The sequence below is a fragment of the Polistes fuscatus genome, unplaced genomic scaffold (assembly GCF_010416935.1).
Source record: "Polistes fuscatus isolate 324 unplaced genomic scaffold, CU_Pfus_HIC Scaffold21, whole genome shotgun sequence".
NCBI lineage: Eukaryota > Metazoa > Arthropoda > Insecta > Hymenoptera > Vespidae > Polistes > Polistes fuscatus.
Genome location: NW_025113098.1, coordinates 2,545,006 through 2,563,331, shown reverse-complemented (window position 1 = coordinate 2,563,331; position 18,326 = coordinate 2,545,006). Strand labels below are relative to the sequence as shown.

At 28.2% G+C, this 18,326-nt stretch overlaps 1 protein-coding gene, 1 long non-coding RNA gene and 1 other non-coding gene across 7 annotated transcripts in view; all 3 read right to left on the bottom strand.

Annotated features, from left to right (window-relative positions):
- Positions 1-3,381: 3,381 nt before the first annotated feature.
- LOC122517679 (eukaryotic translation initiation factor 4 gamma 3-like) overlaps positions 3,382-18,326 on the bottom strand; it is a 45,533-nt gene continuing 30,588 nt past the window's right edge. For all 5 annotated transcript variants that reach the window (XM_043636197.1, XM_043636195.1, XM_043636196.1 and 2 more), the window contains 18 exons: positions 9,868-10,790; positions 9,659-9,763; positions 9,143-9,457; positions 8,827-9,051; positions 8,643-8,719; positions 8,346-8,505; positions 7,965-8,229; positions 7,465-7,562; positions 7,211-7,365; positions 6,932-6,984; positions 6,280-6,515; positions 5,462-5,634; positions 5,167-5,246; positions 4,686-4,912; positions 4,421-4,558; positions 4,216-4,291; positions 3,964-4,116; positions 3,382-3,845 (listed from right to left, as the gene is read on the bottom strand). In XM_043636197.1, coding sequence (XP_043492132.1) covers positions 3,631-3,845; positions 3,964-4,116; positions 4,216-4,291; positions 4,421-4,558; positions 4,686-4,912; positions 5,167-5,246; positions 5,462-5,634; positions 6,280-6,515; positions 6,932-6,984; positions 7,211-7,365; positions 7,465-7,562; positions 7,965-8,229; positions 8,346-8,505; positions 8,643-8,719; positions 8,827-9,051; positions 9,143-9,457; positions 9,659-9,763; positions 9,868-10,790 — 3,674 coding nt within the window. In that variant the 3' untranslated portion in view covers positions 3,382-3,630. The remainder of the gene's footprint in view (positions 3,846-3,963; positions 4,117-4,215; positions 4,292-4,420; positions 4,559-4,685; positions 4,913-5,166; positions 5,247-5,461; positions 5,635-6,279; positions 6,516-6,931; positions 6,985-7,210; positions 7,366-7,464; positions 7,563-7,964; positions 8,230-8,345; positions 8,506-8,642; positions 8,720-8,826; positions 9,052-9,142; positions 9,458-9,658; positions 9,764-9,867; positions 10,791-18,326) is intronic.
- Positions 6,003-6,159, bottom strand: LOC122517888. The gene has a single exon (XR_006303941.1). It is a non-coding gene; the product is annotated as a small nucleolar RNA SNORA53 (small nucleolar RNA).
- On the bottom strand, positions 12,119-18,200 carry LOC122517680. Its single transcript, XR_006303908.1, has 2 exons — positions 16,911-18,200; positions 12,119-12,295 (listed from the first exon to the last, which is right to left on the bottom strand). It is a non-coding gene; the product is annotated as an uncharacterized LOC122517680 (long non-coding RNA).

Here is an 18,326-nt window from a genome sequence, read left to right as displayed (position 1 = left end):
AGAAAATAATGAAATGAAATAAAAAAGAAAGAAAGAAAAAAAAAAAAGAGCGATTGCTAAAAATGATAATAATTAATTTATAACAATTACGCACGAGCGGTTCTCCAAACGCAAAGAAAAAAAAAACAAAAGAAAAAACTACACAAAAAATTACATTATCCAAATAATAATAATAATAATAATAATAAACTTATAAGAGAAGAACCGCTGGACATGCGATAAAGGAATATTAATAATAATAATAATATACTTTTGAAATATTGTAAGTGACAAATAAGTGATATAATCTTTGTAGTTTCATATATATATATATCTATATGTGTGTGTGTATATCTATATATATAAAATAACAATGACAATATCTGTCGGACCCTTAATAATAAACACCTCCCCTAACCCCCATTTCTTTCTCGTATCGTGAGAGTTGCCGTAGAATAATAATATTTCCAGCGAATTATTATGTACAACATATTTAATAATTATATGAACAATTATACTATATATATATATATATCCTAAGAGATAATTAAACATAGTCTTTCCGTTCTTTTGTTAGAACATGCACATATTTTATGAAAGTCAAATCCGTAGAAAAAAGTTAAAATAAACTATATATTTTTTTTTTTTCTTTTATAAGGAATGAAAAAGCACATTCGATTTTCTTGGTATCTTATTATTCTCTGTTATTTTTTTTTTGTTTGCTCTCGTTATTTAAGTTATATATCCGTCTCGATTTTGTGTGTTGTGTTGTTGTTGTTGGTTGTGTGCCGCCGCCCGCCAACCCCCCTTTTTTTTTATTTAAAAGCAATCACGCTTTTTTTTCTCGCATACAGAGAGATATTAGACAAAGTTTTTAAGCGGACAACAATATATCGACAAAACATAAGTTACTTTTTTTTTTTTTTCCTTTTTGTTTTGTATTAATAATTCTCCAATGGGTAGAGTTTTTATATTTTTTATATTTTACGTATAAATTCAAGTAAACCAATTTTTTTTTTTTCTTTTTTTCATTCTACTTTGTTTTTTTCCACCATTTCATACGAATAAAGGTATATTTGAGAATGAGAGAATCATTTTGCACATTATATCATTGTAATCGATATAAGTAATAATTTTTATACAATTCCAAAGTGCACCGATTATGTTTGTGTGTGTTAAATGTGTTGGTTGTATTATGTGTGTCACATGGAACATGCACAAACGATTCATTCCCATTCAATTATACTTTTCTCTTCTTCTTCTTCTTCTTCTTTAATGATTGGTTGTAAATAGCTAGTGTTAAAAAATAGCGCCTTAATATGCACACCACATTTTTTTTTTTTATAATATGCACTATTATATCATCATCTTCTTCTTCCATTATTTGATCTTCATCATCAGCACACTTTACTTCTAGGCTATTATAAAGTCCTAAAATTTTCTGCGTATCTTCCTTTTTTTTTTTCTTTTTTTCATTCATTTTTCTTATTTTTTCCTATATCGCGTTTGAACACTGCTGTTTCTGGCTGCTTTTCCTTTCTTCTTTCTTCTTCTTCTTTTTATTAAGATACATTTGTTATCTTCAAAGATATATAAATTATTATATTTCCGTGTGTGTATGTATAATAACGACGTTCGTTTTAAAATAATAGGAAGAACCACATTTTTTTTTATTCGTATCATCAGACTTGGTTATCTATTTATTCATCGGAGCTTCGTAAAATCCTGGAAATTCCTTCGTTTAAAATTGACCGCTCTCGTGGCTGGTTTTTATTTGTTTTATTTATTTATTTATTTATTTTTTTTTGTCTTTTTCCCCCATTTCTTTTCTTCATTTTTTCTTCATTCACAATTAGTTTTTTAATCTAAATCCTTGTGTTTAGCACTTTGGTTTATTTTTGCAGTGGTTTATTTTATTTCTCTTCGTTCGTTTTGATGTAAGTAAAAATATAACACAAACTCGTAACCAGATTTTTTTCTGTTTTTCCCCCGTAATTAAGAGACAACATATATTTTCAGTTCCGTTATTTTATATATTAGCGATCGACCATTATCAGAAAACAACACTTCGCGAGATATAAGAAAACCATATATATATGTTAGTACGTTTTTTTTTCTTTTTTTTTTTATTTATATATTTTACTTTTATTCATTTACTTTTCTTCTTTCCCTTTATTTACTTTAATCTTAAAAACCGTTTCAATGAATCATTATAATTATCTTGCATCAATTTTTAATGATCTTCTTTTCTATGTACAAATGTGTGTGTGTCATTATATAAACGGACCGGAATAATGACGATGTTTTAAATCTTATTTCTATTTGCAATACATATATAAATACCATTAATTTATATTGTTATTAAAAATACAAAAATTTCTTTCGTTTAATATTTAAGAGGTTATTACGCTCAGTTAATTTTAAATATTCAATATAATAACTAAATAACATAATAATTAAATTAGTAAAATTATTCGATTAATATTAATAATAATAATAATAATAATAATAATAATAATAATAGTAATAATAATAATAATATAATAATAAGAATAAATTCATTATTTTTTTACAGATTAAATTAATAATTAATTACGTTACAAATTTACATTTACAAGCAATTATTAAGAGAGTTTAGATATAAAATAAAAGTTCTTTGAAATTTAATTATTTTATTAATTTAAATATATATCTGCAAAATTTACATCACCGAAATGAAATTTGAAATATTGGAAAGGACCGTTAATTAAAAGATAAAATTACCGCATTTTATAAATGTGTCCTTTCTGTTTAATAAATATTGCGAGAAATAGCTTGTTTTTCTTTTCTTTTCTGTTCCTTTTTTTTATCTTTTATTTCTTTGTTTCAAATATAAAACGCGGAAATACAACCGAATAAATGATAGTTGCGCGTGCGTACGGGTGGTAGTAATAATAGTTTAGTTAAATGTAACAATATAATAATCTAGAGAATTTAATGACGCGATATAAAAACCAAAGAAGTAAAAGATAAATTGTCAAATACAAACGAATACATAATAACCGTATTTAAAAAAAAAAAAAAAAATAAAAAAAAAAAATACGCTATAAATAACGAAGATGATTAATAATTATGGTACAGAGGTTAAAAATGTGCAAGATAATTATTATACATAATTCATTGAAATGGTTTTAAAGTTTAAATAATAAGGCCCAAAAAAAAAAACCAAAAAAATTAAGCAGAAGTAAACAAATAAAAATAAAAATTCGACAAATACTATTATATATATGTATATATATATATATATATATATCGGCGTTTTCTTTTTCAATATCAATTAATTGAATAATTGACGACGATTATTTTTTTTTTTAATTTAAAAACCTCTCTCCTTCTCTCTTTCTATCTCGCGCGATTTGATTTTTCTTTTCTTTTCTTTTTTTATTTTTCCGTTTCCTTTTCTGAAAATTTAGTGTATTATAGTTTAGAGATAAGACCGTCGCGTTTCAAATAACTATTTTAAAAAATTTACAGTTATTTGAAAGAATTTGTATTATTTTATCTGTAAAGAATTGTTTATTCATTTTCTTTTTCTTTTTTTTTTTTTCTTTTTTTTTTTTTTTACTCGAGAAAAAAATGTCCTGTTTTTATTCCTTCTAATACGATGCACCGTCAAAAGTGATCGGAATTTACGTTGCTCGGTCCGTCCTCAACACTAGAACTGTCTTCAGCTTCTTGTAAGGATGTGAAGAATGCCGTGAGTGTCATAATTGCTACACTATGCCCTTCGTGTTCTGCTGGGTCTTCACCCTTTTGCCAAGCCAAAAATGCATCGGAGGATATAATATTGTCCCCTGATAATTTGTTTATAACGCTTCGGAGGATGCCTAATTAAAATATACACAAAATTATTATTATTATTCATTATTATAGATTTATAATATAGTTAAATATATTTTTTATTATTCTGTCAAAGATTAAACAACAACAACAATTGAAACTTACCTAAGGGGAACTCAATTTTTGTCATGTAAGCTTGAATAGCATACAGGCATTGTAATTCTAGTACTTCGTCGGTATCGACGTACCGATGAATCAATAATTCTAAATTACTGAATGTGTTTTCATTTAATTTCCAAATATTCTCATTAAGCGGTTCTGCAAAAAAGAAAATATAATACCAATTGTAATGATGAAGAAAAAAATCAAGTCTCAATTTTTGTAACAATTAAATATTAACAATTTAATGATATATACCTATTGATGTTTCTAAGATGGCAGTCATCAATATTCTTATGAACTTTGGATCCTTAACCCTATTATTCACAAATTCCTGGAATAAATAAAAAAAAAAGAGAAAAAAAAAAAAGAATAAAAGATACATTAATATATTCCTTGTCCATAGGGAAAAATAAAAACTAAGTGTAATATTTTGCAATTGTATACAAAAAAAAATACTAACTGTTATCCAATTACTTATTTGATCGAAAGACTTTTCCTTCATTAACTTTCTTAGATGTTCGTGAATCTGTTGTAAACTAAGCTCGTCATTGTTAGAGCTTTTGGCACTATTATAATCTCCAATCAAGAATTCTAGGTGCTAAAGAAGAAAAAAAAACACGAAAACGATTTATAATAGTATTAAACAAAAATGATATTGTTATGTAAAATAAATTAAAAAAGAAACAATTAATATCAATGCCCAATTTAATAATAGAAAATCTTACATATTCCTTAGCGATCTTATCAATGCTTTCTCTTTCAGAATCGATAATATCATTTAATGAAAGTCTGCTTTGGTCCCATTTATCTGCAACCCATTTGGATCCTTTTTCTTGGGATAATTTAGCTAATAACTCTCCAAGAAGTTTTCCTGCACAACCTTGAATTTTCAAGCTTTTAAATATACTGCTCATTTCAGACAATGGCATAATTTCTTCTTTTAATGGATGAGCTGAAATGAAGAAAATAATAATATTCGTGGTTAGAAAAATAATAATAATATTTGATTATTTTAATTATTGATTTTATTTTTATTTCAGTCCTGTTGAGCTATTAGAAAACCCGCATGGTTCATATCATCTATGGTATCATATGAAGTCATCATAAATAATATTATTTAATTATTCTGAATAATAGTACACACATCTTTTCTCTGCTGTAAAACAGAGAAGAGAGCACTATAGTTTATTAAATAATAATACTTACTTAATACTTCTGCTAGATAAGTCCAAATCTTAGGGATGTCGATGATTAAGTCATCTACGAATTCCACAACTTCGCTGAATCTACACAAAAATAATTACACGATTGTTAATAGTTGAACCCTTATAAAGAAAAAAGAAGATAATTATTCGTGTGAAATATTATTTTCAGTATCCTTTTGGCTATAAAAAGAACATCAAGATATTTATCTTTTCTCGAAAAGAATTTTATCATCATTTAAAAATTAACTTAAATATAAAAATAATAATAATAATAATAATCTTAATAAACCACTCACCCATCTTTCAAATGTTGTAAGGGCATAGCATTTTTTTTAATCAACTCTGACATAAGTCGCGAAACTCGTTCTCGTTCAGGGGGAGATCTTTCAAGAACGTAGTTAATCGATTCACGTACGAACTTTGTAAACGTGGTATTATCGAAAGTTTGAATAACATCAGAGATAGCATTCTGTAACGAAAAACGATTAAATCAAATATTAATAATACGCTTGCTTTTTTTTTTTTTTTAAGATTGCGTAGAAAAGAAAAGAAAAAGAAAAAAAAACAATTCAACATAATTAACACGTTGAAATGGTACGTTAATTTTACGTTGCTTGCTCCTACTCGTGGGTTGCCACTCACCACCAACACGAATTTATTATTATTATTATGCGTTAAACATTATGTTGAAATATTATTTATAACAGACGAATGTTTCATCAAAACGCGTAATCATTTGCAATGCATTTATTTAACTGAGAAATAACTGGCGACACATTTCCTGAGTGTGGGAGACCATTTCACGTGTGTTAAATGTGTTGAAATGTTATAAATGGATCTGTCCTCTCTTCAATATTATAGTAACACTATAATAATAGTAAAATAAATTTACTTTGTTACTACGATGGATTAAAGAGAAGGTATTGCATATTATTGCATGCCTATGACTCAAGCATCTCTCAAGATAAAAAGAGATGGATCTAAGGGGCATGCATAAATGAGAGAAAAAGTATCGTAAACATAAAATGAATTGTTTAATAATAAAACCCCATTGACAATGGAATGTTTTCTTTAAATTGCAACGATCATTAAAGACGATTGAATAGAAACTTACCTCTAAACTATGTTCCCTTAGATAATCCTTTAATATGGAATTAAAAACTTTCGTAAATTCTTCTTCGGATAATGGAGGTTTCAAATTACTAGTTACAGGTTGAGACGATGGCGACTTCAAAGATTGTGTTGGCATAGACACACTTTGACTTTGAGCATTGTCTAATAATGAGCTTTCTCTACTGGATGATGCTCCACTGCTTAATTGGTGGCTTCCATTTCGAGAACTCCTACCATCTGTTACAAAAATTAATTAGAAATTATTAATAAAATGTGCGTTTTTCAAAAATTATATCTATAATAGTTTTTTATATTATATTAATTCAGTATCCTTTTGGCTATAAGTACAAATCAGTAAACCTCTCATAGGTTTTCTACTAAACAAAATTTATCATCATATCAAAATAATATATATATAGAGAATAAGTTTATAAATAAATGTTAACACACTGAGCCAACCGAGTACGAGTTATTTATATATTTTTAATTTTATTCAACTTCAATTAGAAATTATATAACTGTGTTCATTAACTTTAACTTATTTATACAAAAGGCAAAAAATTGTATTTAGGAAAAATAAGAATATCTATTTTGTTCTCGATCAGCTAAGTGTTAACATTTTATAATTTGTAATATAATTTTCTGGTACATACCATAAGATGATTTATAATCCCGTCCGTAATCTCTAGGACCGGTTGATCTCGATCTAATATTCATAAAAAAAGAAAAGAGAAATTCTTAATATGACTGAACAAGAAATTTTTAAAATATATATACGAAGATATATAACTTCAGATTAATTTTATAATCATAAAAAAATAGAAGAATTCAGAAACTCTAGTCTGTAATGGAGAATCATCATATTCTAAATATCAATTGATAAGAAAATATGGCATTAAAAAAAATAAATAAAAAGGTAATAAATATGTTACCCAGAAAGAGGAAGAGGGGGCATTCTTCTGTCTTGTTCTATAGTATTTATATTGTCAAGCAATGCAAACTTGTTTGTTGAATTTTTCGTGTTATTTGTAGACGTTTTCCACATATAATTGTTTCTACTACCCAGGATAAGATCATCTACTGGAGTCTAGAGAAAAGAATAATAATATTTATGAAAAAATATTGTCTCTTATTGACTTCACCATGCGTTTACAATCAATTTTAAATATATTCTCTTTTTACTTACAGTTTTTTGTCTAAGTTTAGCTGTTTCAACAGAATAAGTTTGTCTCGCTCTACCTACAGGTTGACTCCACCCACCTTCATCCGCGGCCCCAAATCCTCCTACAATACGAACGAAACTTTGTTAAATATTTCTCTTAGATATCTATTTAAGATGAAATTTATTATTAATCGTTATCAAAAATTATTTATTATATATAATAATATTATATATATAATAATAATATTATACATATAATTATTATCGTTTCGTGCAGGTCCACGAAAAAATGTTTAAGCCATGATATATACACAACACAAGTATACTTTTTCTTTTCTACTTGCTAATCAATTACTAAATTTCGAATTGTATTTTATTAGAAAAAAGAAAAAAAGAATTCTACATAGCAAAATAGTTAAAAATTATATCGAGGCTATATATAACTTAGTACTTTTAAGTTATATATAGATACATGATAAATTAATATATACATGATTAATTAGTTAAAATGCAATTTAACTAACGATTTCTTTTTCGATCAGCATTGCGATCATCTTTTCTAGGTGTATTCAATGGAGTATTCGTAAGTTGAGTATCGAGTCTTTCCGATTCAACTTCCTTCTGAATTTGGTCTATTGTTTTAGGGTTACTGTCATCTCTCCTAGGCACCCATTTGTTCGCCCTCAAATCAATAACATCTTGTAGCATAAAGCGAATTCTAGAGCTGATTTTACTTTGTCCACGTCGACAAACGATTTCTGACATTTTGCAAAAATATTCTTGCATCTCCTATTATTGGACAAAAATATACGTTTATGAATATTATTATTATTATTATTATTATTATCTTAAAATTCTAATGTGAAATTAATATTGTAATTAAATAGAAAGTATCTATTACTCACTTCATATTTGCTCTTAGATTCTAAGTCTTTTCCAATTGTTGTTAATAGTTTACACAGACATTCCAAACTGTCTTCGTCATTTTGATCTAATAAGTGAATTATGCAACGATGCATAATGCTCGTTGTTAGCATACCTTGTTTATACAGTTCTCCAATAAATCTATAACAAATGAAAAGTTGTACAATGAGAAAATATTTGTCATCAATACGACCACCACGTTGTTTTTGATGATATTGACTTACAATTTCTAATTTTATATCATTCATTTTCTTTATACTGTTAATAATTTCACTTACCGAATATTTCCTACAGATTTAATTCTTATTCTACGTTCTTCTTCCTCGAGCTGAAGAAGTAAATCCTTCTTTTTTTCCTACAAACATATCCAATGGAAATATATAAAACAAAATTCAATTTTAAAATAATATATATCAGAAAATAATGTTAAAACGCGAGTAATATTAAATTTTATCAACTTACTGGATCGGTACATTCATCAATTTCTTTGAGCTTATTAGTTCTTGTAACCTCATCAATTGGATTCTTTTCAAATTCTTTTTGACACCGGCTTATTATCAGTTTCCTAAAATTAACTGAACTTTCTGTTTGCTTAGCGCCACTTTTATCATTACCAGATGCCTCAATCATAGCTAATTCTTTACACATTAATGCATACGCAACAGAAAAACTGGGTTCGTCGACGGCCTGAAAATAAATAGTAGTTTAATAGATATTTGTTTTTTTATTAATGCTTACAACATTAATTTATTAATATTCATTATAATTTCGATGTTACCTTTTCAAAGACCAAGTTGATAACACCTTGCAACCTTTCTTGCGTATCAATGTTCAAAGCACGAACTTGTTCAACTAAAGTACTGAATTTTTGAGGTGTAAGTTTGTTTAAGACGCTTCTTACACGTTTGTATAATTGCAACGTCTTAGCTTCTTCTTCATTTACATCAAGTTGTTTCAATCTAGCTGGCTTCCAAGCATTTTCTGTCTCTCTTAATTTAACATCTTCTCGAAGAGATAAAGAGAGATGAATCATATTCTTTTGGTTATTCGTTTTAGGTTTCCCTGGTGGAAGACTTTTTCGGTTTGTAGGTGCCTAAAATAAAATACAAAAATGTTATTTAAACCGAACACATTATTATTGAATATCATATATATAGATTTTTTCATTCAGAATGACAAAATTTTCCGTCAGACTTTTAATCGGTCCACTACTTTCATATTTTAATAATTCATCATTAAATATTATTTGAATAATTTTACAACTGTAAAATATGTATCACTCTTATTTACTTACCACATTACGTGTAAGTCCTGATGATTTCACAAATACAGGGAACAAAGATTCCGGTCTGCTCATGCTTGTATCTTTGAACGATCGGAAATCCATTGGAGTGCGACTCTATAGAAGAAAAAATTACGTTATATAAAAATATATATATATTTAATATGATTTTGATAATGTGACATAGAATAATGATAAATTAATTACAACTAATTTTTTACCTTGTTATCTTTTAAAACAACTTCCAAATCTGGTAAGTTTGTAGGTTTAATTTTACTATTAGGATCATCTTGAAGTCGTATCAAGAATTCACGATCGTAAACCTTTTTACCATCTTTATTAATGGGACTCCATTGATCGTCTTTGTATGTATACTTTAGTGTTATCGAATTTTTTGATACATCAACCGTCGGTGATTGAGAAGACTGTTGTGTCTGCTGCTGTTGCGGTTGCTGTTGCGATTGTTCACTTGACTCATTTGATTTTTCCACAGTTGGCACAGATGGAACAACTTTTTCTTCGTTAGATGATGCTTGCTGTTGCTGCTGTTGTTGTTGTTGTTGTAACGTAGACATTTTAGTGTTCTCTTCATTTTTTTGTGCAACTATCGTTTCTACATCAATGTTATCCTTAACAATTGCATGATCAACTACATCATTATTAGGAACTGACTTTATTTGGGCGTTACTACTACACGTTACTGGAGATGTTACAACAATTTGTGAATTATCTTCGACGTTTGAAGATACTTCTTTATTACACACCTCCTTGTCATCTTGACTTTTTTCAATATTAGTTGCCTGAACAACAGGCTGTTGCTGCTGCTGTTGTTCATTATTACTTTCTTGATCAACAACATCTTTTATCGGGTTTTTGCTAGTTTTACAATATACAGCATTTGTTGTTTCTTTTTCTGTCGAGGACTCCTTGTTATCCGTGTCCTTATTGTCTTTAACAATTTCTTCAATATTTTGAAAATCTTTATTCTCTTTAGTTACAAATGTCTCTTTATTAGTTGCTGTTATTTTATTGTCTAATTTATTCATAAAGGCATCCATATCGGTGCCCTCTTTTTCGGCTCCCTTTCGATTCAAATCTCTTGGCTTGAGTTTGTTTTTGTTCTTTTGTTTCTGAATCACTTTACCTTTAAAAAAAGAAAAACAAAAGAAAATATTAGATTAAAACATCATTTTTAAGGAACAGGGGGGGTTAAAAATTACAGGGAATATTACGGTATTATATATGTAGGGGGGGAAAAAAACAGAAAGAGAGATGCTTGTTCTAGTAAAAAATAAAAATAAAACAAAAAATGTAGTAATTTTCATTGTTGTTAGAAAATTGTTAATTATTGCGATAGCAAAACGATTGAGAAGTGGCCCACAGGCTAACAACTAAGGTAGAAAAGTGAGTATTCCGGCCAACAGCCAAAGATAATTATAGACACAGAGCAGAGAATACACGCTACACACATACATAGTTTTTCACTTTCTACACTTGGACTTATGTCTTCTATTCAAACGTATTTTATAATAATTCATTTTATTATTATAAAATAATATATACACGAGATATACAAAATTTAACAATTATTCTCCCCCCGTCACGTTTTTATAAATATTCTCAATAATTTATTCAAACTAATATATATTGAGAAATATTATTTTATTTTTTAACTCAAAATAGATTAATAAATATCATCACGGAATTGATTCACCATTGCTAGATATACGAAACTACATTAAACATATACATTTCATCATTTATTTTTAAATAATGAATTCTTTTTCTGCACAACACATATTAATTGAGCATTTTATATTCCAATAAAATTGTTTTAATGATAGATTTACAAAAAAATAACTAAGCATACGGGGTGAATAAGTTAGAGGATAAAGAAACGAGAAAATAATGTTACTTTTTAGTGAAATGATTTAAAAATGAGGGAGGGGGGAGAAAAAAAAGAAAAGAAAATATCAAATGTACTCGGAGTGGAAGTATATGTTTTGTTTTTTAAAAAATGTACCATGATCTCTGGAACCACGTCGATTTCGACTCCTTGATCTGGAGCCGCTGCTAGCACGAGTTCTACTACTCATTTTGATTTTATTTTATGTTAAACAATTGCCTTTTTTTATTTCTTACTCTTAACAGTCATAAAAGAAATGATTATATCGTTGTTTCCGTTTCTATCACAGTCTCAAAAACTTAGTCTTTTATTAAATAAAATAATTTTTAATTGCACGCGTCGTCATCATCATTGCATCTCACACAAATATCAAAATCAAATCTTTAGTTTTCATTTAGATTTGAGATTGTAATAATTATCAAACGTTTATTGATACGTAGCACATTATTATTTTAAGATTTACATTGTTCTAACGATATCAAATCAACGGCACACTCAAAAAAAAAAAAAAAAAAAGAAAAAGTTAAGTTTCACTGGACTTCTCTCTCTTTCTTTCTTTCTATCTCTCACTTCTTAGAGACTAGAAACACCGAATTTAAAATTTATTTATAAACCGAAGGATCCGAGCCAAAAACGGTAGTGTGCAACAACCACGCGCGCACACGGATTTCACGATTTCCTTGATGAACAACGACGACGGTTTTCGTTGAAAGAAAATACAAGTTGTTGCTGTTGCATTTTCACTAGATGTTAAAAGAGAAACTTTAAACAGTATTATAGAGGAAATATTTGAAATCATAAGTCTCTGATTTTCTTAACGATTATCATATCATCATATCATATCATACAATCACACATACACACACATATACATATATATATAATTTTGAATAGGAAAAAATATGATCTACTACTACATATGGTAATTTAAAACAGAATAATCTTAATGTTGTATGATAATCGTTGAAGAAGAAGAAGAAGAAATAATATATATATATAAAAAAAAAAAAACCTAAGAAGAATCAGTTGGCAGAAAGTTAGTAGGAAACTAAAGAACACTTTGGAAAACACTTGGAAGGTATCCCCGAACGGCTTTCACGTATCTATTTTAACCTGTGAACTGGCGCACACACCACCAACAGACTTCGCGACATAGGATTTCTTAAATTAGTTCTGTTCGCCGGTCGTGCAACTGAGCAAGCGCACTAAGGGACCATTTTACACATGTAATTTAACCTACGCGTACCGATTTTGAAGGATACCCATCATGTGATTCATATGTACAATGATGAACATGATGACAATTGTCGTCATCATCATAATTATCTATGAAACAACCAAGAGGATTTATGAATCTTATGTCTTTTTTTATTTATTTCAATTATACTAAGATATATAATAAATGATTTGAGATTTTGTTATTTTAATATTCATTGTGAAATGTGGGAAAAAGAAATAAAATTAAATAAATTTACTAAAAAAAATTACTAGATTTTCAAAAAATCATTATTGTAATTATTTATGAAACAACAATAGGAGGATTTATGAACCTTATGTCTTTTTTTTATTGTTATTATTATGAATCAAATGAAATCTAAGTATCGAACAAGTAACTTTTCCAAATTCCAATTTCTACGAATTCTATAAATAAAATGGCTAATAAACAAAAGAAATGTTCTTAGAATTGAATTAAAGATAAATTTAATCTAATCAATGGCCATTCAAAAACAACAAAATAATAAATTTTACAATTACCAAATTCTAATAACGAAGAATACTATATAATATATCATATATTTCCTATATATGCATATTACTTTCTAGAAAAAAGAAATCTGTGGTAAAAAAAAAAAAACAAGAGAAAAAAATAGCAAATAAATCCTATAGATTAATAATACAACGGAAAATACGATCACGGTTCCTGGTAGCAAACACCGACCACCACCACCACGAGATGCCAGTTAATTCGATGCATGAAAGTAAGTTGAGTAAGATTTTATAAAAGCAGGTCGAGGTAGCTATCTCAAAAGAGCATTGCAATGAATGTAATGCATATATGTGTATAATATATATATATATGTGCGTGTGTGTAGTTGAACTTTTTATTTCTTTCTTTCTTTCTATCCTTCCTTTTCTTTTTTTTCTTACTTTTTTTTTTTTATCTATACCACCTTCTATCTTATCTTTCCACCAAGTTGGACAGAAGGAACGAAAACGATTTGGCCTGATATTTGTCGAACATTTAAAATTGAACATATGGTTCAAGTAAAATCGAATATTTAAACCCGATTTTCATGATTTTTTCATGACAATCATTTTTTTCTATCGAATCAATGTAAATCCAATTGTAAAAGGATTTTCTTATTTATCAAAAATCTTCTGCTGTTATATATAATTATATATGTTATATATTAAGCATATTAAGATTACTCCTGTAATTCACTGTCTCTCCATACACACTAATTAATAAGTATTTAATTTTGCTTCTGAATTTTTCTAATTATCAAAAACCCTGTGTTATAAAATGAAATTATTTATTGTAGAAAGGATTTTCCTCAATTCTCTAACAAACATTATTAAAAGTGTTAAAGGGTTATCTATTATTATTATTCCACACAATATAATCTTACATAAACTTCTACATACGTCAAGAATTGTTTATAATACAATAATAAGAATTTTTCTCTAATGATTATTTTCATATTACTGAATAAAAAAACAAATATGATTATTGGGCGTATGGAGAACTGGAGAGGAGGAGGAGGATCATGAATTCTTAGATATCACTGGAATAATAATAATAATAATATATCTTTAATAAACAATGTAAATATTTAGTACGGTTTAAAGATAAATTTTCAAGGTTACCGCCCAAAGAGACAAAGTATATTTTTTGCACAGGCGCGACGACGCATGCTCTTGTGAAACTGCTTTTAAAACGGAGGTCCTATAACCGTAGTGAGAAAGAGAGAGAAAGAAAGAAGAAACACATATATACACACACACAAAACGCGTGTATATGCGTGGACTCCGATATACGTTCCTCGGCCATGACCCCATGCGTTCTCTAAAGACCGTTCACGGCGCATGCGGTTTTCTTGTACGAGAACGAAGACGAAGACGAAGATGAAGACGACGACTTGGTGCTAAGAAAGGAAGAATACAACCAGTCTCACGAAATAAAATTTTCAAACAACCGAACCCACAACGATGAAGAATTTTATTTAGCATTTTTATTTCATTTTTTGGAAGAGTATTTTTAATAATACTTCAGAAATAAAAGCAAGAAAAAAATTGATCCAACAAATGCAAATGTTCTTTTGGAACATAGGAACGTTCCACGTTCTTTTGAAACATAGGAACGTTCCACGTTCTTTTGAAACAGGAATAAAAAATAAAAAAAAGGATTATTAAAAAAAGAGACGCGTATTAATATTTTTGTTATAACGAAATAATATTATTTGTTACTATTCGTAACGATAATTCTTTATATTTCGGCTTTAGTATATAACTATACGAATTTAGAAATCGAACGAGAAGCGACCATTTTGTTTTATACCGTGTTCCATGAATTCCTCCTTTCTAGTATGTTACGAAACATTTTTGATAATTAAAGAAATATGTTCAACCGTACTTTCTCGATAATAATGGTATTTTAAGTTATTCCGATTATTTTTCTTATCGCATATGTTTTCGTCAAACTATCGATGAATAATCTTTAATCGTCGGAATCCTTCGATGCTTGCTTTTGCGTAAAAGGTATTATAGAGAAAACAAAATGTCGGAACTACCGATACTTTTGGGTTAAAATTTAATCGTACTGCGAATATATTTTTTTAAAAGAAAAAAATGTGCCTAGTAACCGAATAAATATATTTTAATTTAAACAAATGTATACGCGTATATATATATATATATTCAGATAATAAATTATGTGTGTATATATATACATATATGTACATACATCTCAATAAAGATGGAATGACTGGTTCTGTCGTCGTTGACGTCGTCACATCCGGCTTGGAGCACTCCGTATTGAAAAAGTACGAATTATAATCCGACACGTGCAATGTAACCCTTTTTTTTCTCTCTCTCTCTCCAAGGATTTAATAGGATTGAGAAAATATGTTGAGATTTGTTACGGATATAAATAAAAGGAATACAAAAAATATAAAATAAAATAATAAAAAAAGAAAAATAGAAAAAAGTACAAGAGAAAAATGCGAGAAGCGTGTAAAGGGCGCGCTCGTTGCTGACAATTAAATTAAAAGGACTAAAAAATATATATATACACATATATATACACAATCATTAAATGTCCTTCGTATACAGATTTATCTAGACATTGTTTAAGACAAAGTTTCGAATTTTAAATAAAATAATTTAAAAAAGAAATGTGTTCAATAAGCGTAACACAAACGTAAATTAACATATTGAAGGAGGAAAATGTATAACACGAGAAACTTGATAGGAAATAAAAGAGCTTAAAAAATATTAATAATAAAATAAAAAATAAAGGTTTATATAATAATCGAACAAATGGACGGAAAAGTGGATAAAGAAGGAGAGAAGGGAGAAGGAAAAAGGAACAGGAAATAGGACAACAAATAAAATGTACCCGGCTGACACAGCACGTGCCGGCTACTGAAAGAACTCGACGCTTGTTCTCTCGAAGTAAATCGCTAATGTGTCTCCCTCCAGCGATTGAACTTAACATTATTCACTATCTCTCGGCTATACTCGAGAAATTTCGTGCGTTATCGCGAAAGCCCGTGATTCGTCGCTGACCAGTTTTACAGTGACCAATCATCAGTCTAAGTCTATCTCCGATCCCTTTGTGTCGTGTTAACTAACAGATTTTAAATTATAACAGTCTTTTCCACAAAAACGCGTGCACGGGAATACATGTGTTTTTATATTGTTATATTATAGAAAAATATTTAATTTTATAATAATATTTCCAATAAAAAAGAAGAAATAAAATAATAGTTAATATATAATAAAGTTATATATATATATATATATATCGAATACATCAATCTATGTATTTTTGCTAATAAGGTATTTTTTTTTTTAATTTAAATTTTATATTATTATTATTATAATCTAGCACGTATAAACGGTTTTCTTCCCTTCTTAATACCTTTTAACAAGGAAAAAATAAATAACAAAAACAAAAAACGTAAAATTAATTTTAAATTGAATCAATTTCAACTGATATATATCAGTATATATATATATATATATATATGTATTGTACATATATATATATATATAAACAATCTAACGTATATCTCGTTTTAAAGTAAACATTTAAGAATAATTTCTAAGTTAGAACATAACACATTAAAAACTCACCCTTTTTATTATTCCCCATTTTGGTTAATGTAGAACGAACACTATAATATTTGACACGAGTATAAAAGGAAATTAAGTTTTTAAATGACAAATTTTTGTTTTATCTTGAATAATACACTAAGACGATACATTTAAAAAGGAAGTTAACAAATTATACAATAAACGACAAGTAAAGCATCTTTCGCTGGTTATAAACCAACCATACGGTGGTTTTAGCAACGTAGAATAGTAGTAGTCATGTGTATACTATCGCCATGTTATATTTATACCACGCGACGACAAACAACGAGTAACGAAATATAATTCTTTTAAACAAGAATAATAATCCACTAAGTCACGACGGACATCTTCTTCTTCTTCCCAGGCGTTAACCGCAATATTGAATGCTTACCACCATTTATAAAAGAACAAATCTTTAATTTTTTTTTTTCTTCCCCCAATCAAAGTATTTCTAATATTTATATATTCGTATATTATATAATAATCAAAAAACTAATCCTTTTATTAAAGGAAATAACAAATAGTAGAAATAAAATGAAGAGAACATTAAACACATAGATATGAACCCTTCGTTTTAAGAATCGAACACGCGGTCGGTAACACAGAGATAGGAAAATTTAAGAACGAGCGTGCATGAATTTTTAGGTTAAGCTCGTGAAATTTGTTCGTTTCTCTCTCACGCGTTTTAAAGTCTCTATAAAGTCACATAAACGAAACCCATATTACACCACACCCGCCGCTTTTGCGATTTATTCATCCCTAATATAACTGAACACACACACTCTACTACTCGTTGACCCTCTACTCCCACTCTCTAACTTTTCTTTATATCTTTCTAAATATTTCTTTTTTTTTTACGTTCTTTTCTACTTCTCAATTACTGTCTCTTCTCGGTTCGATTCCACTTTCACTCTTCTACCACCTAAAGGCAACACACGACGATGGGAGAACACGGTGAAGAAAACGACGACAATTTCGACGACGACTACAACGCAACGACGGAGACAACGTGCACGTACAATTCAAAAGTGAACTACCTTGCCGACAGATGGCGAGTAAGTCGACATGCTTGGAAACAGCGCGCCCAATGCCACTTCCGCAAAATATTTTAGTATATTAAAGCCCCGTTTCCATCGAAACGCGCGCGCGAGAGAAAGAGAGAAAGAGAGAGAGAAAAGGATAGAAACAAAATGGAAAACACTGTAGATCGAACGGAATACGAACCGTGAATAATATTCATGAAAATTATTCGAAAATGTTATTATACACATATATATATAGTCGATTAGAAATTTAAATAACAATATGACCTTTACTTTAGTTAATATACATATATGCTCTGTTATATTTATTTAAACGAATGTAAAATTCGTATATATATATATATATATTTGTATAGAATATAAATAGATCTCT